Source organism: Aulonocara sp. 'chitande type north' Nkhata Bay, linkage group LG14 (genome assembly GCF_057382095.1).
Source record: "Aulonocara sp. 'chitande type north' Nkhata Bay isolate Kocher_YH1m ecotype deep benthic linkage group LG14, A_spYH_male_GT1.1, whole genome shotgun sequence".
Lineage (NCBI taxonomy): Eukaryota > Metazoa > Chordata > Actinopteri > Cichliformes > Cichlidae > Aulonocara > Aulonocara sp. 'chitande type north' Nkhata Bay.
In genome coordinates this window covers 40,986,979-41,009,877 of record NC_141357.1, presented here as the reverse complement: position 1 = coordinate 41,009,877, position 22,899 = coordinate 40,986,979, and the positions used below count along the sequence as shown (strand labels likewise).

Genomic DNA, 22,899 nt, shown 5'->3' with positions numbered 1-22,899 from the left:
TAAACGTGTAAAAGGTTTCATTCACAGATGATTTATTACTATCACACCCTGGAGACTTTATAAAGAGCACTGCTGCAAAAGCAGCCTAAACAAACTTGTACAGTAGGTCACGCTGGTTTAGTTTTTCATCAAAATGCTTTTTTTCTTTTACTATTATTTTTGAAAACGTTACAGCACTGGTGGACATTTCCTACCAAATAAGAACTAGACACTACTGTTATGTAGTGGTTAATTGGAAAACTGTTTTATCACGAATTTCTTATTTAGAAATAATTAAAATTTTATTTGATGTTTTTTTTTTTTTTGGATGGATACTGTTATTGCAGTGATGCTGTAATTAAACTGTCTTCACCCCAGTAGAATAATTGCATGACTCCATCACTGAAGTGGAGGGTTTGCTTTGGAGGGGAAACGCACAGTGTCTCTTTAGTAGCATGGTGGTTGGATCCCACATTTGTTTCTTATGTAACATTGTAAATAGCTGCTAAGACAGCATATCTATTGGACAAGCACATATTATACATACTTTGCACGTGCAGTATTTAATAGAAAGCAGTGTGTGCTGCAGGTTTAGCAAATGGCCCATCATTTGTAAGCTCTGTCTGGACTATATCACTTTTTGAGGTCATCCTTCTTTCTGTCAGACTGCCTTTTTATCGATGGCACAAACATATGTCACATCATGGAACACATGAGTGCTCCACAGCCAGCGCTGCTCAACACAGCAGGGAACTGTTCTTGCGTGGGTAAAGTCATAGGAGAGAATAGGTTTCAGAACGCAGCGGTGCTGTTATAAGCGAAGGGCTGATAAGTAATCAGACTTCTTTTCCCATAACCAGTTGAGTCGCCCCTTCTAGCCAATAGAAAGAATGCAGGATTAAAATATTTGTTCACTAGCTTCATTTTTTGACCTCTTTTGACAAGAGTACGGTATTTCCTGGAGCCTTTTGCATATGGATAAACCTAGTATCAGTATACAACTGATATGTGAATCCATTTATCAAAAAAGAACGCCTCTTCTTACTCTTTCTTACCCAAACAAAAACGGTTTGACAAATACATTTCTCCCTAAGCTGCCTTAAGTCTCCTTTATACCGACAACACAAAAACAACAACAACAACTTATAATATAAGCCTTAAGCATCACAGCTGACAAGTGTTTGTTGTGTCCAAATAACTGCAATAGTACCTGAACTGTGCAGAGCCACAACTCCCGGAGCAGTTGCTGCCACCTGTGTCACCATCACCCCGTAGCCAAACTTCTCGCAGCTGCTCACCTACAGAAAACACACAGAAATCTCATACCCCTAGAAATATTTCAGCCTTTCACTATCACAGTTTTTGGTTATCAGGTAAAAAATGAATGAGAGTTTGGAAAAAGGATGGAAAAGGTTTAGGTCAAATGTAGTACTAATGTATCATAAAGGGAGATGTGTAAGTAAATCTGGGATTCTGGAAAGGCACAACATAATGTAGTTAAACATGCTGTGGAGAATTTAAATTGTAAATTGATATTGGAGTGTGCAGGCCCTTCATTAATTACAACACAATGCCACAACTAAAAATAGACAAAATATAATTACATTCCATAATTAAAGTGTAATGCCAAACTAGAGAAGCAATTACAATGGTGCGTAAACAATGGCAGTAAATTAAGCCCACGGGGGATCAGCTAAGGTTTGCAGCAAGCCTGAGTGTTTGTGTGTTTACAATTTGAATCTTAGACTCAGACCCTGTGACAAGGTCTGTGAAAACCACGTTTTTATGCCTGAAATACTACAGTACTACACTCCCACCAGATGAGCTCATGCAGCCTGTCACGAACCGGGACATACAACCATGACAAAACAGGAGATGCACACACAATTTATTGTGTTATTAATTTAGATCAACTGTGCTAATATAGTATACCAAAATGAAAACAATAACTCAAATTTCAGATATTTGAGGTTGTGCTGAAAATAATGGTGCCAAATAAGGCAAGAAAAACATATTTTAAAGGTGAAATATAGAGGTAAAATCAAAAATAGTCAAGAACGGCCAATTATACCCTGGACCACAGAGGGTTAAATTTGAAAACGGTTTAAAAAAAAACATCCCCATTCTAAAATGTCATGTGACAATCTGATTCATGAAGAGTGATGATGTCACAAGGACATGTGATGATGTCACAAGGACATGTGATGATGTCACAAGCACATGCCTTTGAGCCTTTGAAGTTTTTCTATAAATAGGGGTCAGGAGCAGCAAGTTTTAGTCAGTTTGTTCGCAGCCTTCAAACGTTCGACCAGAGCTATATTTGAAAGTATTTGTAAACCTCTGTAACATCACGCTCCAAAGCCCTGTGACGTTTCTGTGTTCTGTGACGTTGTCCCAAAGAAAGACCTTTAAATGCGATAAATAGCCTAAACGTTTTCGTTTATGACTAGTTTACCGTGTTATGACTGTGAACAGGGGGGAAGTCGCGCAAGAGAAATGTCGACCAAAACAATTGCAAGTAAGCCAAAGTCAGTTCCTAAAAGTCAACCCGCAGGTGTTTCCACCACCATCAGACCCTCCACTTCTGTAAGACCTCCATTAAGAATAACTGATGCAAAGAAAACCGCTCGGGTGGGAAAAACTCAGAATGGAAGACCGGCAGCTGTGAAACAGCCCCCGAAGAGGGATATGAAAAAGAATGTGGACAGTAAACTGGTCAGCTTAATTACAAATGAAATTGTATACAGTGGAGCGACTGTGTCATTTGATGACATCGCAGGGCAGGATCTGGCAAAGCAAGCACTTCAAGAAATTGTCATCCTTCCTGCCTTAAGACCTGATCTCTTTACTGGTCTGAGAGCTCCTGCACGTGGCTTGCTTTTATTTGGCCCACCAGGAAATGGGAAGACCATGCTCGCCAAAGCAGTTGCTGCAGAGTCTAATGCAACATTCTTCAACATCAGTGCTGCTAGTTTGACCTCCAAATATGTGGGAGAAGGCGAGAAGCTCGTACGAGCACTCTTTGCAGTTGCAAGAGAGAGACAGCCCTCAGTAATCTTCATCGATGAAGTGGACGGCTTGCTCTGTCAAAGGAGGGAGGGGGAGCACGACGCCTCTCGCCGTTTAAAAACTGAGTTCCTCATTGAGTTTGACGGGTTGCAGTCAGGAAAGGATGACAGAGTACTTGTAATGGGAGCAACGAACAGGCCCCAGGAGCTCGATGAAGCAATATTAAGGCGCTTTGCAAAAAGAGTATATGTGACCTTACCCGATGAGAAGACAAGATTTACGCTGCTGAAAAATCTTTTGGGAACGCACGGGAGTCCACTGAGCCAAGACGAACTGTCCTGTCTTGCAAAAGTGACTGAAGGATATTCAGGGAGCGATTTGACAGCATTAGCCAAAGATGCTGCACTTGGCCCAATAAGAGAGTTGGCACCAGAACAAGTCCGTGTTATAGCTGCTGCTGAGGTGCGCAACATTAAGATGAAAGACTTTGAGGATTCTCTGAAGCAAATCAAACCAACTGTTAGTCCAGCAACTCTTAACATGTACACCAAATAGAACAAAGATTTTGGTGGTCCTTCTTCAATAAATCCAAATCCAGTCAGGCTGGATGAAACAGAGTGCAAAAATAAAGAGCTTCTTCAAGAGAAAGAGCAACAGGAAAAAGAAAAAAAACGTATTCTCCAGGACTTGGAGAGAAGAAATCTACAACTGAACAAATTAATACAATGAAGGACAGAACACCTGAACTGGAAGGAGAAGTATTGGAAAAACGACGTTCAAAGATGCAGCGTAGGATCAATGAAATGGCGAAAAAACACTCAGAGGTCATTAATGAGATGTTGTTGAACTCAGACAACTTGAAGTGTGAAAACGCTGAAATGCTTGCACAAAAGCAGCAACAAGAGAAAATAAATGAAGACCTGCAGCGTAAGCTTCAAGAAATCACAAGAAGAAATGAGCAGTTAGAAAAGATGCACAAGGAAAAACAACAGCAAAATACAGACAAGTGCAATCTATTAAAAGAAATGGAGCAAAGATGCCAGAAACTTGAGAAGGAAGTTGAAGAAACAACCGATCAGTTGAGAACCCTCATCCTAGAGAAAAAAGTGGTCGTGGAAAAGCTCATGGAAAAGAAGAAAAAACGTTTCCGCTTCTTCTGGAGGAGGGACACTCCTGCTTTTTCTACTTTTTCTATTTTTTCTACTGCTGACGTCACCTCGTCTCCCTCCACCTCTGTTCCATCTTAATTTTCACCTCTCCTCTCCCCTTCTCTCCTAACACTTCTTCCCTCTCTCCTTCATCTTTTTTCACCCCAACCAGTCCCGGCAGTTGACTGCCCCTCGTGAGCCTGGTTCTGCCGGAAGTTTCTGCCCGTTTAAAGGCAGTTTTTCTTCCCCACTGTCGCCTAGTGCTTGCTCAGAGGGGATTGTTGGGGTTTTCTCTTTTCTTTTTTTTTCCCTTCTTATTACCATTTTCCTTTATTTACCGATTTGTTTTGTTTACTTTTCTTTTATGTTGTTTCTTTATTTACTTGTTTAACTTTTTTTCAACTTATGTAATAAACTAATAAACCAATTGAATTTATCCTCTGCGTATTTTACATCTAATCTTTAAAGAATATTTCCAAAACATTTTCAAACATCACGATCTGTCTTTTGTTTGCTTGTTAAAACCCCGTAAATGGTGGAGTAAAAACCCTGTGATATGGTTTAAAACATCAAAATAGACTAAACAACTAGTCTAAAACTAAGAGACACAGGATAAAGTTGGTGTGAAGGTTTCAGTCTGTGAATGAATCTAAGCACCATCACCTTAACTTTAAATTCATCTCTGTTACCCTCTTTGTGACTGAACTCTGACCGTGAGCACCACAGCCACTGCGCACCAGTCACACACACTTTAAATCCATCACAGTAAACCAGTTAGTTTACCTCAGTTTGTTTTGCAGCACATTTCACAACATGCAAAAGCATAATGTGCCATGTACAGACTCAAAATCTGATTTAAAAACATGAGGACTGACCTGTAAGCTTTACATTTACAGTTTATCACATACCACTGAGGTTCTTACCTGTAATTCTAAGCCCTCTTCTTCCTTTTCTGGTTTAAAACATCAAATTAGACTAAACAACTAGTCTAAAACCAAGAGACACTTAAATATTAAGTTAAACCTCTGGGGTTGCCGGACGCGCCGGCGCGTCAAAATCACATGACCAATTTAAGACGACACAGCTACAAGATGCAGCGATTCAGAGGCTGTATCCCAATTCAGGGTCTGCAGCCTTAAAGGCCGCATTTTAAGGCCGATTACGTCACCATGCCAGTCTCCTATTGCCAGAGGCTGAAGTGTGTGTGCAGTCACCAGGTGATAATCTGATATCGTCTACTTCCCCACTGATGTTAAGTAATATGAAAAAAATAATGAATCCCACCTTAGGCCGAATGTGTGACTCTCTTCGTAGTGGAAGAGAGAATGAATCTTCCCATCCGAATTCACGGCAATCAGTCTGTCAATCAAATCCTGTGGAGTAAAATGAGAGGCTTTGAACAAGAATGCACCGGATAGGGTGCAAAACGAAAACTGTGTGGAAATTTACAATGGGTAAGGTGGAGAACGTATATCAGTCTCAGTGTGAGAGGGTTTATTTGAATGCGTTTGAAGTAAAACAAATGGGTGGGTGGTGTTTGGAGGCCAAATAAAAAGTGCAAACATGCCCTCAGATGGATGACAAAAAAAAACTGCAGTGTGTGGAAAAGAAGAAGAAGAAAAACACTTACAGGTATGGAGGTTGGCATCTCCCTCAGGGTGTATTCGCTTTTGTTGGCCAAAGACTGTCGGCCCAGCAGTTGCCACACCGACTGGGAAGAGGAGAGGAGGTTGACCAAGTACAGGAAGGACTGAAGAGGAAAGTAAATACAGCAGCTGTTAGAGAGAAAAAATGTATTTGCTTTTAAAGACCATTGTGAATGCATTTGTGCACGTCATGGATTGATCAAATCCTAACACATAATAATAATATAACACTATTCAACTACAAACACTACCGATAATATGACAAATAATATCTGTAGTATTCAAAGCAAAACAAAATGTAAAAAGAATTTATGATTGCAAAGGTAAAACATGGTTTACCACACTCTCAAAACTGAATAAGACATATATTCTGAGCAGAGTGGTTGAGCAGAAACCTATTGCAGCCTGAAGAATATTAAACTACAGGAAAGCTCCCTGCATTTTTCACTGGGTCTGGTAGAACAGGGAAAACATATCATCAAAAGCATCAAAGGAAAAAAAGAGAGACACTTGCACAAACGAGCTACAACTTAGATTATATTAAACAGCTTCAAAGAAACGTAAAGAAAAAAACAAGATACGATGGATTTTTTTTTCTAAAATAGAAATATCTATACTTTCATGTGTCTTCTGATGTTTCTGTGCATGTGTGAACTTATCTTCATATGTACTACCAAACCTCCTACTGTACTTAGCACAGATTAAAGCAAAGACTCGAGTTAATTCACCAAAGTGCTGGTGTGTGTATATTTAGTTTTCCTTTGACCTCAGCATATATGTATAACCCACTGATAAGGCAGACTTTAAAGTCGCCTGTGGCAGGACACAGTTTACACATCACTGGCTGTCCGTATTCACTTGGCTAGTCTCTCTGAGAGAGATGACTTGGCTGCTGTCAGAGGCCAAGCATCAGACACACACAGACAGGCTCACGCTGGAGCTTGTTGAAGCTTTCCTGAGAGAAATTCTGCCAAAAACATAACTAAAAATGCAGTCTTATGAAAGTAAGGCTTATTTGCCCAGACACCCATAAACCAATCAGCAAAAAGCCTTTCTTGTTAACAAAATCACTATTGCCAGTTTCTTAAATATGAATATTCACAAGTGAATTTTCTACATGGCTGCTGGTATCACAGCAACACATGGACCACTATTCTGAGTCCTGGGTTAATAATAATTGGAATCAATTTAATTTTAATCAATTTAAACACCTTTGTAACCAGTGAGCTAAAAACATGATGGAAAAGCAAAACTTCTAAGAGATCTGTGTCTGTACTATTATGTAGATATCTAAAAATTGGGGCACTGTGGGCTCCAGGAAGTTTCTCCTTCTCCCTCTCTCACACACACACACGCACGCACATACATACAATACCTTAATGCAACTCCTATCTGTGGGGTCAATGGGAGTTGGTTTGGGACGGACCACTCTGATGTCGTCACTGCTGCACTCAAGAACAGACCATAGCTCTAGTACCAGGGCCCGAATAAAGCCTGAGACAGAACACGGAGAAATTTGTTGTACCAAACATTTATTTGAAATAGCAGCAACTAAAATTATTAACAGTGCTTTAATAAATAAACGACTGACTTTGTTATTGTGTCCAATCTTTTAAAGAAATCTGTCTTTGCATTGCTGGCACCGTTTTGATTGGAGGATTTGAATCTCAGGAAGGAAGGAATTTATAATGCCACTCCCTTTGATCCCATTTAATCTCTTCCCTGTTGCACTTTGGCCTGTCAGTAACTACATTTGAATTTTGCAGCTCAAGCTTGCACATAAAGGCTGGATAAAAACGTTAATGCAATCAAAATGTACGCAGCCCTCGCTGGAAAACTGGGGATACAGTACAGTACATAAATGATGAAGCAAAGACAAAACATTAGTGTCATGGAAGAAGAAATAGTCAGTGCATCACGGGAAGCTCCCAGCAATAAAACCTGCATTTGTATTGACACATAAACCTTAATTTGTGAGCAATTTTCAGTGTATTTCAGTTAAATTAACGAGACAAATATAACAAAAGGGATTTTATACTTAGAAGAAGAATATGAAATTGAAATATTAAACTAAGAAAACTATAAATACTGCAGTTCTAGAGTTACAGATATACAATTAAGCTTTGCATATCAGTGCTGTATAACCCAGGGAATGTACTTTTTTTTTTTTTATAATTGAATAGTAATGGAAATCATGAACTGTTTTTCAGAGGTCATAGATCAAATGAGCAGTAGAGTTTTTCTCACAGAATGGTTCTTTCACATAGAAAGCAGTGTGTGCTGCAGGTTTAGCAAATGGCCCATCATTTGTATCTCCAGTGTCTGTTGAAGTGTACAGTATCTGTGTGTGTGCATGACCGTCGGTGCTCTCTGCTCACTCGGGTTCAGAGGTACAGGGAGGAGGCTCAGCAGGAGTAGAGGCAGCTGCTTCATCACAAACATGCCAGGTGCAGGCGGTAAAGGCCCTTTCTGTTTCCTCTCAACCCTCCTGCCAAAGCCATAGAACTCTGCCGAGGTGAACCAGACAACACAATATAGACATTTTTCCCTGTTCCTACATGGAAACACAAGATCAAACGGGCATTTTTTTTTGGCATAAATATGTATATCATATCGGACTCAGTTTGTTCCTGTTATTGTTTTTGCACTGTACTTGTCATCCATTCCAGTGAAACGATGCAGAAGGTTGTAGGTTGTGCAATAGTGCCATCTAGAGGTGAAGTAACATCACACTGCCCGTGCTCTTGTCTCGTCACGGTGTTTGCGTGTTTCTCCCTCTCTGCACACTCATGGGAATGTGCTGTCAGGCAGGACTCAGCGTTATATTCACAATATGTGGAAAATATATTGATATTGAATGTTCAAATATGAGGATATGTATAATGTATAGGTTGACTTTGCTCTACCTACACTTCTGGCAGAGCAGCAGTTGCAATGCGAACACATAATTAAACGGTGTATTTATAGGAACAGATTTCTTGCCTATGGCAGACAAAGTGATTTTAAACGTGTAAAAGGTTTCATTCACAGATGATTTATTACTATCACACCCTGGAGACTTTATAAAGAGCACTGCTGCAAAAGCAGCCTAAACAAACTTGTACAGTAGGTCACGCTGGTTTAGTTTTTCATCAAAATGCTTTTTTTCTTTTACTATTATTTTTGAAAACGTTACAGCACTGGTGGACATTTCCTACCAAATAAGAACTAGACACTACTGTTATGTAGTGGTTAATTGGAAAACTGTTTTATCACGAATTTCTTATTTAGAAATAATTAAAATTTTATTTGATGTTTTTTTTTTTTTTGGATGGATACTGTTATTGCAGTGATGCTGTAATTAAACTGTCTTCACCCCAGTAGAATAATTGCATGACTCCATCACTGAAGTGGAGGGTTTGCTTTGGAGGGGAAACGCACAGTGTCTCTTTAGTAGCATGGTGGTTGGATCCCACATTTGTTTCTTATGTAACATTGTAAATAGCTGCTAAGACAGCATATCTATTGGACAAGCACATATTATACATACTTTGCACGTGCAGTATTTAATAGAAAGCAGTGTGTGCTGCAGGTTTAGCAAATGGCCCATCATTTGTAAGCTCTGTCTGGACTATATCACTTTTTGAGGTCATCCTTCTTTCTGTCAGACTGCCTTTTTATCGATGGCACAAACATATGTCACATCATGGAACACATGAGTGCTCCACAGCCAGCGCTGCTCAACACAGCAGGGAACTGTTCTTGCGTGGGTAAAGTCATAGGAGAGAATAGGTTTCAGAACGCAGCGGTGCTGTTATAAGCGAAGGGCTGATAAGTAATCAGACTTCTTTTCCCATAACCAGTTGAGTCGCCCCTTCTAGCCAATAGAAAGAATGCAGGATTAAAATATTTGTTCACTAGCTTCATTTTTTGACCTCTTTTGACAAGAGTACGGTATTTCCTGGAGCCTTTTGCATATGGATAAACCTAGTATCAGTATACAACTGATATGTGAATCCATTTATCAAAAAAGAACGCCTCTTCTTACTCTTTCTTACCCAAACAAAAACGGTTTGACAAATACATTTCTCCCTAAGCTGCCTTAAGTCTCCTTTATACCGACAACACAAAAACAACAACAACAACTTATAATATAAGCCTTAAGCATCACAGCTGACAAGTGTTTGTTGTGTCCAAATAACTGCAATAGTACCTGAACTGTGCAGAGCCACAACTCCCGGAGCAGTTGCTGCCACCTGTGTCACCATCACCCCGTAGCCAAACTTCTCGCAGCTGCTCACCTACAGAAAACACACAGAAATCTCATACCCCTAGAAATATTTCAGCCTTTCACTATCACAGTTTTTGGTTATCAGGTAAAAAATGAATGAGAGTTTGGAAAAAGGATGGAAAAGGTTTAGGTCAAATGTAGTACTAATGTATCATAAAGGGAGATGTGTAAGTAAATCTGGGATTCTGGAAAGGCACAACATAATGTAGTTAAACATGCTGTGGAGAATTTAAATTGTAAATTGATATTGGAGTGTGCAGGCCCTTCATTAATTACAACACAATGCCACAACTAAAAATAGACAAAATATAATTACATTCCATAATTAAAGTGTAATGCCAAACTAGAGAAGCAATTACAATGGTGCGTAAACAATGGCAGTAAATTAAGCCCACGGGGGATCAGCTAAGGTTTGCAGCAAGCCTGAGTGTTTGTGTGTTTACAATTTGAATCTTAGACTCAGACCCTGTGACAAGGTCTGTGAAAACCACGTTTTTATGCCTGAAATACTACAGTACTACACTCCCACCAGATGAGCTCATGCAGCCTGTCACGAACCGGGACATACAACCATGACAAAACAGGAGATGCACACACAATTTATTGTGTTATTAATTTAGATCAACTGTGCTAATATAGTATACCAAAATGAAAACAATAACTCAAATTTCAGATATTTGAGGTTGTGCTGAAAATAATGGTGCCAAATAAGGCAAGAAAAACATATTTTAAAGGTGAAATATAGAGGTAAAATCAAAAATAGTCAAGAACGGCCAATTATACCCTGGACCACAGAGGGTTAAATTTGAAAACGGTTTAAAAAAAAACATCCCCATTCTAAAATGTCATGTGACAATCTGATTCATGAAGAGTGATGATGTCACAAGGACATGTGATGATGTCACAAGGACATGTGATGATGTCACAAGCACATGCCTTTGAGCCTTTGAAGTTTTTCTATAAATAGGGGTCAGGAGCAGCAAGTTTTAGTCAGTTTGTTCGCAGCCTTCAAACGTTCGACCAGAGCTATATTTGAAAGTATTTGTAAACCTCTGTAACATCACGCTCCAAAGCCCTGTGACGTTTCTGTGTTCTGTGACGTTGTCCCAAAGAAAGACCTTTAAATGCGATAAATAGCCTAAACGTTTTCGTTTATGACTAGTTTACCGTGTTATGACTGTGAACAGGGGGGAAGTCGCGCAAGAGAAATGTCGACCAAAACAATTGCAAGTAAGCCAAAGTCAGTTCCTAAAAGTCAACCCGCAGGTGTTTCCACCACCATCAGACCCTCCACTTCTGTAAGACCTCCATTAAGAATAACTGATGCAAAGAAAACCGCTCGGGTGGGAAAAACTCAGAATGGAAGACCGGCAGCTGTGAAACAGCCCCCGAAGAGGGATATGAAAAAGAATGTGGACAGTAAACTGGTCAGCTTAATTACAAATGAAATTGTATACAGTGGAGCGACTGTGTCATTTGATGACATCGCAGGGCAGGATCTGGCAAAGCAAGCACTTCAAGAAATTGTCATCCTTCCTGCCTTAAGACCTGATCTCTTTACTGGTCTGAGAGCTCCTGCACGTGGCTTGCTTTTATTTGGCCCACCAGGAAATGGGAAGACCATGCTCGCCAAAGCAGTTGCTGCAGAGTCTAATGCAACATTCTTCAACATCAGTGCTGCTAGTTTGACCTCCAAATATGTGGGAGAAGGCGAGAAGCTCGTACGAGCACTCTTTGCAGTTGCAAGAGAGAGACAGCCCTCAGTAATCTTCATCGATGAAGTGGACGGCTTGCTCTGTCAAAGGAGGGAGGGGGAGCACGACGCCTCTCGCCGTTTAAAAACTGAGTTCCTCATTGAGTTTGACGGGTTGCAGTCAGGAAAGGATGACAGAGTACTTGTAATGGGAGCAACGAACAGGCCCCAGGAGCTCGATGAAGCAATATTAAGGCGCTTTGCAAAAAGAGTATATGTGACCTTACCCGATGAGAAGACAAGATTTACGCTGCTGAAAAATCTTTTGGGAACGCACGGGAGTCCACTGAGCCAAGACGAACTGTCCTGTCTTGCAAAAGTGACTGAAGGATATTCAGGGAGCGATTTGACAGCATTAGCCAAAGATGCTGCACTTGGCCCAATAAGAGAGTTGGCACCAGAACAAGTCCGTGTTATAGCTGCTGCTGAGGTGCGCAACATTAAGATGAAAGACTTTGAGGATTCTCTGAAGCAAATCAAACCAACTGTTAGTCCAGCAACTCTTAACATGTACACCAAATAGAACAAAGATTTTGGTGGTCCTTCTTCAATAAATCCAAATCCAGTCAGGCTGGATGAAACAGAGTGCAAAAATAAAGAGCTTCTTCAAGAGAAAGAGCAACAGGAAAAAGAAAAAAAACGTATTCTCCAGGACTTGGAGAGAAGAAATCTACAACTGAACAAATTAATACAATGAAGGACAGAACACCTGAACTGGAAGGAGAAGTATTGGAAAAACGACGTTCAAAGATGCAGCGTAGGATCAATGAAATGGCGAAAAAACACTCAGAGGTCATTAATGAGATGTTGTTGAACTCAGACAACTTGAAGTGTGAAAACGCTGAAATGCTTGCACAAAAGCAGCAACAAGAGAAAATAAATGAAGACCTGCAGCGTAAGCTTCAAGAAATCACAAGAAGAAATGAGCAGTTAGAAAAGATGCACAAGGAAAAACAACAGCAAAATACAGACAAGTGCAATCTATTAAAAGAAATGGAGCAAAGATGCCAGAAACTTGAGAAGGAAGTTGAAGAAACAACCGATCAGTTGAGAACCCTCATCCTAGAGAAAAAAGTGGTCGTGGAAAAGCTCATGGAAAAGAAGAAAAAACGTTTCCGCTTCTTCTGGAGGAGGGACACTCCTGCTTTTTCTACTTTTTCTATTTTTTCTACTGCTGACGTCACCTCGTCTCCCTCCACCTCTGTTCCATCTTAATTTTCACCTCTCCTCTCCCCTTCTCTCCTAACACTTCTTCCCTCTCTCCTTCATCTTTTTTCACCCCAACCAGTCCCGGCAGTTGACTGCCCCTCGTGAGCCTGGTTCTGCCGGAAGTTTCTGCCCGTTTAAAGGCAGTTTTTCTTCCCCACTGTCGCCTAGTGCTTGCTCAGAGGGGATTGTTGGGGTTTTCTCTTTTCTTTTTTTTTCCCTTCTTATTACCATTTTCCTTTATTTACCGATTTGTTTTGTTTACTTTTCTTTTATGTTGTTTCTTTATTTACTTGTTTAACTTTTTTTCAACTTATGTAATAAACTAATAAACCAATTGAATTTATCCTCTGCGTATTTTACATCTAATCTTTAAAGAATATTTCCAAAACATTTTCAAACATCACGATCTGTCTTTTGTTTGCTTGTTAAAACCCCGTAAATGGTGAAGTAAAAACCCTGTGATATGGTTTAAAACATCAAAATAGACTAAACAACTAGTCTAAAACTAAGAGACACAGGATAAAGTTGGTGTGAAGGTTTCAGTCTGTGAATGAATCTAAGCACCATCACCTTAACTTTAAATTCATCTCTGTTACCCTCTTTGTGACTGAACTCTGACCGTGAGCACCACAGCCACTGCGCACCAGTCACACACACTTTAAATCCATCACAGTAAACCAGTTAGTTTACCTCAGTTTGTTTTGCAGCACATTTCACAACATGCAAAAGCATAATGTGCCATGTACAGACTCAAAATCTGATTTAAAAACATGAGGACTGACCTGTAAGCTTTACATTTACAGTTTATCACATACCACTGAGCAGTTCTTACCTGTAATTCTAAGCCCTCTTCTTCCTTTTCTGGTTTAAAACATCAAATTAGACTAAACAACTAGTCTAAAACCAAGAGACACTTAAATATTAAGTTAAACCTCTGGGGTTGCCGGACGCGCCGGCGCGTCAAAATCACATGACCAATTTAAGACGACACAGCTACAAGATGCAGCGATTCAGAGGCTGTATCCCAATTCAGGGTCTGCAGCCTTAAAGGCCGCATTTTAAGGCCGATTACGTCACCATGCCAGTCTCCTATTGCCAGAGGCTGAAGTGTGTGTGCAGTCACCAGGTGATAATCTGATATCGTCTACTTCCCCACTGATGTTAAGTAATATGAAAAAAATAATGAATCCCACCTTAGGCCGAATGTGTGACTCTCTTCGTAGTGGAAGAGAGAATGAATCTTCCCATCCGAATTCACGGCAATCAGTCTGTCAATCAAATCCTGTGGAGTAAAATGAGAGGCTTTGAACAAGAATGCACCGGATAGGGTGCAAAACGAAAACTGTGTGGAAATTTACAATGGGTAAGGTGGAGAACGTATATCAGTCTCAGTGTGAGAGGGTTTATTTGAATGCGTTTGAAGTAAAACAAATGGGTGGGTGGTGTTTGGAGGCCAAATAAAAAGTGCAAACATGCCCTCAGATGGATGACAAAAAAAAACTGCAGTGTGTGGAAAAGAAGAAGAAGAAAAACACTTACAGGTATGGAGGTTGGCATCTCCCTCAGGGTGTATTCGCTTTTGTTGGCCAAAGACTGTCGGCCCAGCAGTTGCCACACCGACTGGGAAGAGGAGAGGAGGTTGACCAAGTACAGGAAGGACTGAAGAGGAAAGTAAATACAGCAGCTGTTAGAGAGAAAAAATGTATTTGCTTTTAAAGACCATTGTGAATGCATTTGTGCACGTCATGGATTGATCAAATCCTAACACATAATAATAATATAACACTATTCAACTACAAACACTACCGATAATATGACAAATAATATCTGTAGTATTCAAAGCAAAACAAAATGTAAAAAGAATTTATGATTGCAAAGATAAAACATGGTTTACCACACTCTCAAAACTGAATAAGACATATATTCTGAGCAGAGTGGTTGAGCAGAAACCTATTGCAGCCTGAAGAATATTAAACTACAGGAAAGCTCCCTGCATTTTTCACTGGGTCTGGTAGAACAGGGAAAATATATCATCAAAAGCATCAAAGGAAAAAAAGAGAGACACTTGCACAAACGAGCTACAACTTAGATTATATTAAACAGCTTCAAAGAAACGTAAAGAAAAAAACAAGATACGATGGATTTTTTTTTCTAAAATAGAAATATCTATACTTTCATGTGTCTTCTGATGTTTCTGTGCATGTGTGAACTTATCTTCATATGTACTACCAAACCTCCTACTGTACTTAGCACAGATTAAAGCAAAGACTCGAGTTAATTCACCAAAGTGCTGGTGTGTGTATATTTAGTTTTCCTTTGACCTCAGCATATATGTATAACCCACTGATAAGGCAGACTTTAAAGTCGCCTGTGGCAGGACACAGTTTACACATCACTGGCTGTCCGTATTCACTTGGCTAGTCTCTCTGAGAGAGATGACTTGGCTGCTGTCAGAGGCCAAGCATCAGACACACACAGACAGGCTCACGCTGGAGCTTGTTGAAGCTTTCCTGAGAGAAATTCTGCCAAAAACATAACTAAAAATGCAGTCTTATGAAAGTAAGGCTTATTTGCCCAGACACCCATAAACCAATCAGCAAAAAGCCTTTCTTGTTAACAAAATCACTATTGCCAGTTTCTTAAATATGAATATTCACAAGTGAATTTTCTACATGGCTGCTGGTATCACAGCAACACATGGACCACTATTCTGAGTCCTGGGTTAATAATAATTGGAATCAATTTAATTTTAATCAATTTAAACACCTTTGTAACCAGTGAGCTAAAAACATGATGGAAAAGCAAAACTTCTAAGAGATCTGTGTCTGTACTATTATGTAGATATCTAAAAATTGGGGCATTGTGGGCTCCAGGAAGTTTCTCCTTCTCCCTCTCTCTCTCACACACACACGCACGCACATACATACAATACCTTAATGCAACTCCTATCTGTGGGGTCAATGGGAGTTGGTTTGGGACGGACCACTCTGATGTCGTCACTGCTGCACTCAAGAACAGACCATAGCTCTAGTACCAGGGCCCGAATAAAGCCTGAGACAGAACACGGAGAAATTTGTTGTACCAAACATTTATTTGAAATAGCAGCAACTAAAATTATTAACAGTGCTTTAATAAATAAACGACTGACTTTGTTATTGTGTGCAATCCTTTAAAGAAATCTGTCTTTGCATTGCTGGCACCGTTTTGATTGGAGGATTTGAATCTCAGGAAGGAAGGAATTTATAATGCCACTCCCTTTGATCCCATTTAATCTCTTCCCTGTTGCACTTTGGCCTGTCAGTAACTACATTTGAATTTTGCAGCTCAAGCTTGCACATAAAGGCTGGATAAAAACGTTAATGCAATCAAAATGTACGCAGCCCTCGCTGGAAAACTGGGGATACAGTACAGTACATAAATGATGAAGCAAAGACAAAACATTAGTGTCATGGAAGAAGAAATAGTCAGTGCATCACGGGAAGCTCCCAGCAATAAAACCTGCATTTGTATTGACACATAAACCTTAATTTGTGAGCAATTTTCAGTGTATTTCAGTTAAATTAACGAGACAAATATAACAAAAGGGATTTTATACTTAGAAGAAGAATATGAAATTGAAATATTAAACTAAGAAAACTATAAATACTGCAGTTCTAGAGTTACAGATATACAATTAAGCTTTGCATATCAGTGCTGTATAACCCAGGGAATGTACTTTTTTTTTTTTTATAATTGAATAGTAATGGAAATCATGAACTGTTTTTCAGAGGTCATAGATCAAATGAGCAGTAGAGTTTTTCTCACAGAATGGTTCTTTCACATAGAAAGCAGTGTGTGCTGCAGGTTTAGCAAATGGCCCATCATTTGTATCTCCAGTGTCTGTTGAAGTGTACAGTATCTGTGTGTGTGCATGACCGTCGGTGCTCTCTGCTCACTCGGGTTCAGAGGTACAGGGAGGAGGCTCAGCAGGAGTAGAGGCAGCTGCTTCATCACAAACATGCCAGGTGCAGGCGGTAAAGGCCCTTTCTGTTTCCTCTCAACCCTCCTGCCAAAGCCATAGAACTCTGCCGAGGTGAACCAGACAACACAATATAGACATTTTTCCCTGTTCCTACATGGAAACACAAGATCAAACGGGCATTTTTTTTTGGCATAAATATGTATATCATATCGGACTCAGTTTGTTCCTGTTATTGTTTTTGCACTGTACTTGTCATCCATTCCAGTGAAACGATGCAGAAGGTTGTAGGTTGTGCAATAGTGCCATCTAGAGGTGAAGTAACATCACACTGCCCGTGCTCTTGTCTCGTCACGGTGTTTGCGTGTTTCTCCCTCTCTGCACACTCAGCGTTATATTCACAATATGTGGAAAATATATTGATATTGAATGTTCAAATATGAGGATATGTATAATGTATAGGTTGACTTTGCTCTACCTACACTTCTGGCAGAGCAGCAGTTGCAATGCGAACACATAATTAAACGGTGTATTTATAGGAACAGATTTCTTGCCTATGGCAGACAAAGTGATTTTAAACGTGTAAAAGGTTTCATTCACAGATGATTTATTACTATCACACCCTGGAGACTTTATAAAGAGCACTGCTGCAAAAGCAGCCTAAACAAACTTGTACAGTAGGTCACGCTGGTTTAGTTTTTCATCAAAATGCTTTTTTTCTTTTACTATTATTTTTGAAAACGTTACAGCACTGGTGGACATTTCCTACCAAATAAGAACTAGACACTACTGTTATGTAGTGGTTAATTGGAAAACTGTTTTATCACGAATTTCTTATTTAGAAATAATTAAAATTTTATTTGATGTTTTTTTTTTTTTTTGGATGGATACTGTTATTGCAGTGATGCTGTAATTAAACTGTCTTCACCCCAGTAGAATAATTGCATGACTCCATCACTGAAGTGGAGGGTTTGTTTTGGAGGGGAAACGCACAGTGTCTCTTTAGTAGCATGGTGGTTGGATCCCACATTTGTTTCTTATGTAACATTGTAAATAGCTGCTAAGACAGCATATCTATTGGACAAGCACATATTATACATACTTTGCACGTGCAATATTTAAACATGTAGGCTAGAGAATGACTTTCAGTTGTATTATTTATTAGACGAATACTAATTATCACTGTAAATATGAAAATCTGTACAAAACATCAAAGCATTAAGAATACTTGCAATAAAAAGAAATTTTCTAAATGGTGCTGTTTGTCTTATTATGCAGTAGACTTGAGATCTCAGTAGTTATTAGTTCAAGATCAGGACACAGTGTTTAAGGGATTGTACATTTCAAAATATAATTTACTTTGAAGCGATCTGATCCTATGCCATGACATTTAAAACATTAACATAATGCTCACTTAAATTGAAAAAAAATCTCTCACTTTGTGATTTTTAAAAAAGCAAATAGAATGCATTTATCAAACACTTTTAGTTGATGTTTGTTATGGAGTAGTGGCAGAAATCTTTAGCCATTCCTCGTTGCCTCAGGAGCAATGATTTTATTGAACATGTGCAAACATAAATGGAAATATACGTAAAATAGAGTTTATAACAATATAACAAGCTTGAAAGTCAATATTTGGCATTGTAACTGTTATTCTTCAGTTCTAGTTTTCTTGTCATTTCCACAGGAACAGTTTTCCAGGCTTCTTGAAGGATATTCAGAGCACGTCTTTGGGTGTTGTCCGCCTTTTGTTCCGTTCTCGTGTCACAATGATCCCACACTGCTTCAGTAATATTGAGGTCTGGGCTCTGGGGAGGCCAAGCCATGACTGATGCTGTTCTATTGTATGTTTTTCTATCCAGGTATGCTTTTACTGTACTGACAGTATTTTGGGGATCATTGCTATCCTGAAAAATGATGCATTTGCCAATCACATGCTTTCCCAATGGCATTACATTGTGGATTAAAATCCATTGTTACTTTTCTATATTCAAGATTCCATCAATCAAGAGTTTCCCATCCTTAAGAATAGCTTCTTCTTCTTCTAACAATTTCTGACAAGGGTTCAGCAAACGGTAGATGAATCAGCTGAAGGGCTAGATGCACCTTTCAGGTCCTGTGTTGGGTCTTAACTCGATTTTCCCCTCTTATTTCTTAAGGACATGACTTTCAGATATTGTTAATTTGCTGTAGAGGGTGTGTGTGGTTGAAAGGCAAGGCCTGAAGAGGAAATGAGGGTTAGGTGAGAGGAATGGTGGAAACATTGGGGTAAAACTTGGATTCACTTATTATTAATTATTAAACACTTATTATTAATGGAGCAGTAAAACTGAGAAAAAAATCATCAAACTTTTACTCCTACTGACAAAATTAATCAAAAGCATTTTTAATTATGAACATTAAAAGTACTATTGAATGGGAAAAATCACATCTATCTGGATTTCTTTGCTTGTTGATTTCCAAACTAATATAAGTATTTTTCTGTACCTTTGCACTGATTTAACTGCTTTAACTGAATTTATCCTGCCAATGCTTTTTTGCATGTGCCCTTTGCTGCTAGAAATCAGATCATCTTTTTCATATAAATCTATGTACAAAAAAATACATAGATAGCTTTTAAAGCTGGAATCGGTCTTTGACTTTGCCTTTATTCTTCATTGCTGTATTACCTTTCCTCCTTCTGACCTTACTCTTTATGGCCACTTTTAGCATAAATATAGCATCTGGTTTAGCAAACCTTATAAAGGGAAAATCGATCTGAGGAATGGGAACAAAGCAAAAGTCATCATGAACGTGTCAGTTGAGGCTGTTAATCAGTGGGATACTGCAGGTCACCCTGCTTAAAAGCTGTCCCAATCCCTCTTTACGTGAAGCCTTTGCTTTTATTATATACTTCATATAACATATCATATTTATTTCTAACCACCATGACACCACAAGAGGGAAGCATTAGGCACTGAGATGGTGAAACTGCAACTGATAAAAATGCAGTTCATACATATAATGCAGCAAGCTAATCGATCTGTTGAAATTCACAAACACTTCTGCAGAGTAGATACATTCATTTCATTTTGTAGAATAAAAATATAATTTCCTGCCTTGTTTAGTATCACTATAATAGAAGGACACCGGCGCTAACAGTAAAAGTAAAAGTAAAAGCTATTGATACCAATTATTTTTATACTATATCCTCACTTCACAGTGAGAACCAAAATCTGTTTCTTCTTTCTTTTGTACTAAACATGTTCTCACACTCTGGAGCCATTTTGGTGCAAAGTCAGCAAATTTTATAATTTATAAATTTTTCAATTTTATATTTTATATTCCCCTTGCCATAAGAGCTGGGTAACACCCAAATTTCTCATCTGTGCAGTATTAAAGGTTTATCCTATTCTATTCTAAAACTTTAAAACTGTTTTTATTCTAGTATATAACTTTTATGATCACTGAAATTAAAGTTAATATAGATATAGCTTAAAAATAATTGGACAAATAAGTGCCTGGAGATGTTACCAAAATGGCTCCAGAGTGTGAGAACATGTTTAGTACAAAAGAAAGAAGAAACAGATTTTGATTCTCACTGTGAAGTGAGGATATAGTATAAAAATAATTGGTATCAATAGCTTTTACTCAACAATGAACACATAAGGTGAAGTAAACGTAAATCACAGTCTGATAAAAACCCTTTAATAAAGCACATTCAGTACATGTTCTGAAGCTATTACTCTGGCTCTGTTTGGGGTCATTGTCACGCTACAGAATGAACTTAAGCGATCTGATTATTTTGCATGATAAAAGATCTAATTGTAGTTCTAGTCTCTAGTTTTGACATGCTCTCTGCAAAAAAACCCCCAAAACAACAAAAACTAAAACAGCGGGATGCTTCACCATGCTTCGCTGCCAACATCTGTGCCTAAAGAGTTGTGCACAGTATTGTGTGTTGTATCATCTGTTACCCTTGCTGCAGTGGGTTTTATGAAATTGTCACATTTTCATACAGTGTTGCTGTTCTGTCAAGTAATTACATCTGTATCTCTGCTGCTTTTTTCCCGAGGCAGAGCAGAGAGCAGGCTGGGGTGACAGCTGCAGTGACACTACCCTCCAATCACAGAAAACATACAGCGCCACATGGTGCATATTAGAGCAAAATCATATTTGACAACTGTGAGTTCTCTGCTCTGACATTAAACCATAACCTCTTTCATTAAGTGCTCACAGGGAGCTGCAGGACACTGCTGGTCAGAACAATGCAAACTATGATACAATAATGTCAATGAATTACATTCATTTTCTAGATTTTTTGTCATCCTTTAAAAATAGCTCCATTTTTTTACATGCTAAAATCTACAAATTATACAAATTTCCATCCCCATAAATACAACCTTATCTAAGTAACGCAGTGAGTTTATTTGATCAGTTTGTCCTTGTTAGCATTTACTGCTGGCTTACATTTAGCAGGACTTTAACCAACATATGGTAATCCTATTTCACGCCAGAGAACGATGAGCAGTCTCTTCGTTAAGAGTCTGATCAGCATTCAGTGTTATGTTAGCATGCAGGCTCTGTCCCTCAGAGCCGCCTCACTCCTCTCTCCCCCTCTCTGCTAGAAACAGGCCCTTGTGCTCCCAGCAGTCTCCTCCTGTTTTATTTACATCTTAAGCATTTAAGCTGATGCTTCATCCAGAGCAGTTTAGCGAGAGTAAGCAGTAGGAGGTCAGTGTCTGATTCAAGGACACTATTTACAGGACATATGGTTGCTTCAGGATTGAACCCATAACTTGTCATTTATAGAACAGTCCCTTTAATGTTCGGCCACCTGGCTGCTTTATTTGTGGCTGGGTAATATTGTGTAGAAGCGCTTTTATAAAAAATGTGATGAAAGTACTCTTAAGTCGAGTTGGTGTAAGTTACAGCAGATGCCATGCAGCTGGAAGCTGAGGGTGAAATCTCTTTTGAAGTAGTCTATTTTGGGGGATGATTTTGAGGACTAATCTCACAGCATGCCGAAAATATTTTGACCACAACCATGAAAATGGATGGAGCAGTTAAAAGGAGAGCAGGCCAGCATGGTAGCTCATCTTTGCTGTCTCTACCTTATTTATAGTCCAGAAAAGCAAAATAAAGCATGAGTTTAGCAGCAAAAAATTACAAACAAGCTTGAAAATAAAATTAAACTGAAAAAAATAAGCATACTAATTAAAGTATGACAAATTTAAAGACTGCAGATGTATCCTAAAACACAGTAACAAAGCACAACCCAGGAAACCAGTTGTTTATTGGAAGACAATCTTGGGAGCAAAAATCCAGCTGATCACACTTATGCAATTTAATATATGACATCATATACATCTCAGTACGTTAATAATTTCAGCCTTTAAGGCCTCCTGCATTTCCACTATTGGTACTTTTGTGCATTCCTGATTCAATCCTCCTCTCTCGTTCATGTTCCAACCCTTTGTCCAAAAAAGTGCTTCCTATGTTTGACTAGGTTTTCAGTAGTTATGGCACACAGCAGTTAACCAAATAAATTAACTTAGCGCAAAGAAACTTTGTACCCAACTGCTTACAGTACTTCATGCTACGAGATATATTGCATCTGATGCTACAGAATGCTTGGTGGAAAAATAGCAATAAAAGTCAGAATCCATAAAACATAGAAGTGAGATTTAGCCCAGAGTCCTTGTTGGGGTGATTTGAAAAAAAAAGTACACCAAGTAATATTTTTAGCATATTTTTCTTCAAATTATAAATATTTACAAGGATTTGAATTTTCTGAAAAACATAAGAATCACTTTTCAGGCATTTTTGCTAAACTGTGTAAAATTTTCTCCTGTCACGAGTAGCCATTCCTTAATTTCTAAGTACCATAGACCAGCGGTCCCCAACCCCCGAGCCATGCACTGGTACCGGTCCGTGAGTCGTTTGGT

General features: G+C 38.9%; 2 protein-coding genes and 2 pseudogenes across 2 annotated transcripts; 2 read left to right on the top strand and 2 right to left on the bottom strand.

Annotated features, from left to right (window-relative positions):
- Positions 1-682: 682 nt before the first annotated feature.
- Positions 683-8,446, bottom strand: LOC147315353 (protein broad-minded-like). The gene is made up of 6 exons (XM_086260456.1): positions 8,436-8,446; positions 8,161-8,336; positions 7,158-7,276; positions 5,767-5,886; positions 5,421-5,509; positions 683-1,277 (listed from the first exon to the last, which is right to left on the bottom strand). Exons 1-6 carry the CDS (start codon positions 8,444-8,446, stop codon positions 1,274-1,276), a joined length of 519 nt encoding a protein of 172 aa, XP_086116582.1. The 3' UTR covers positions 683-1,273.
- Positions 691-4,572, top strand: LOC147315354 (spastin pseudogene; annotated as a pseudogene).
- Positions 8,447-9,467: 1,021 nt separating the features above from the next.
- On the bottom strand, positions 9,468-17,235 carry LOC147315351 (protein broad-minded-like). The gene is made up of 6 exons (XM_086260455.1): positions 17,225-17,235; positions 16,950-17,125; positions 15,947-16,065; positions 14,554-14,673; positions 14,208-14,296; positions 9,468-10,062 (listed from the first exon to the last, which is right to left on the bottom strand). Exons 1-6 carry the CDS (start codon positions 17,233-17,235, stop codon positions 10,059-10,061), a joined length of 519 nt encoding a protein of 172 aa, XP_086116581.1. The 3' UTR covers positions 9,468-10,058.
- On the top strand, positions 9,476-13,357 carry LOC147315352 (spastin pseudogene; annotated as a pseudogene).
- Positions 17,236-22,899: the final 5,664 nt, after the last annotated feature.

Bases quoted from the DNA above. Each gene is read 5' to 3' on its own strand.
- LOC147315353 (XM_086260456.1), bottom strand. The intron at 7,277-8,160 runs GTGAGCAGAGAG...GTTCTGTCTCAG, and splicing joins CCCTGTACCTCTGAACCCGA to GCTTTATTCGGGCCCTGGTA. The intron at 5,887-7,157 runs GTATTGTATGTA...TTTCCTCTTCAG, and splicing joins CAGATAGGAGTTGCATTAAG to TCCTTCCTGTACTTGGTCAA.
- LOC147315351 (XM_086260455.1), bottom strand. The intron at 16,066-16,949 runs GTGAGCAGAGAG...GTTCTGTCTCAG, and splicing joins CCCTGTACCTCTGAACCCGA to GCTTTATTCGGGCCCTGGTA. The intron at 14,297-14,553 runs GTAAGTGTTTTT...TTTACTCCACAG, and splicing joins AGATGCCAACCTCCATACCT to GATTTGATTGACAGACTGAT.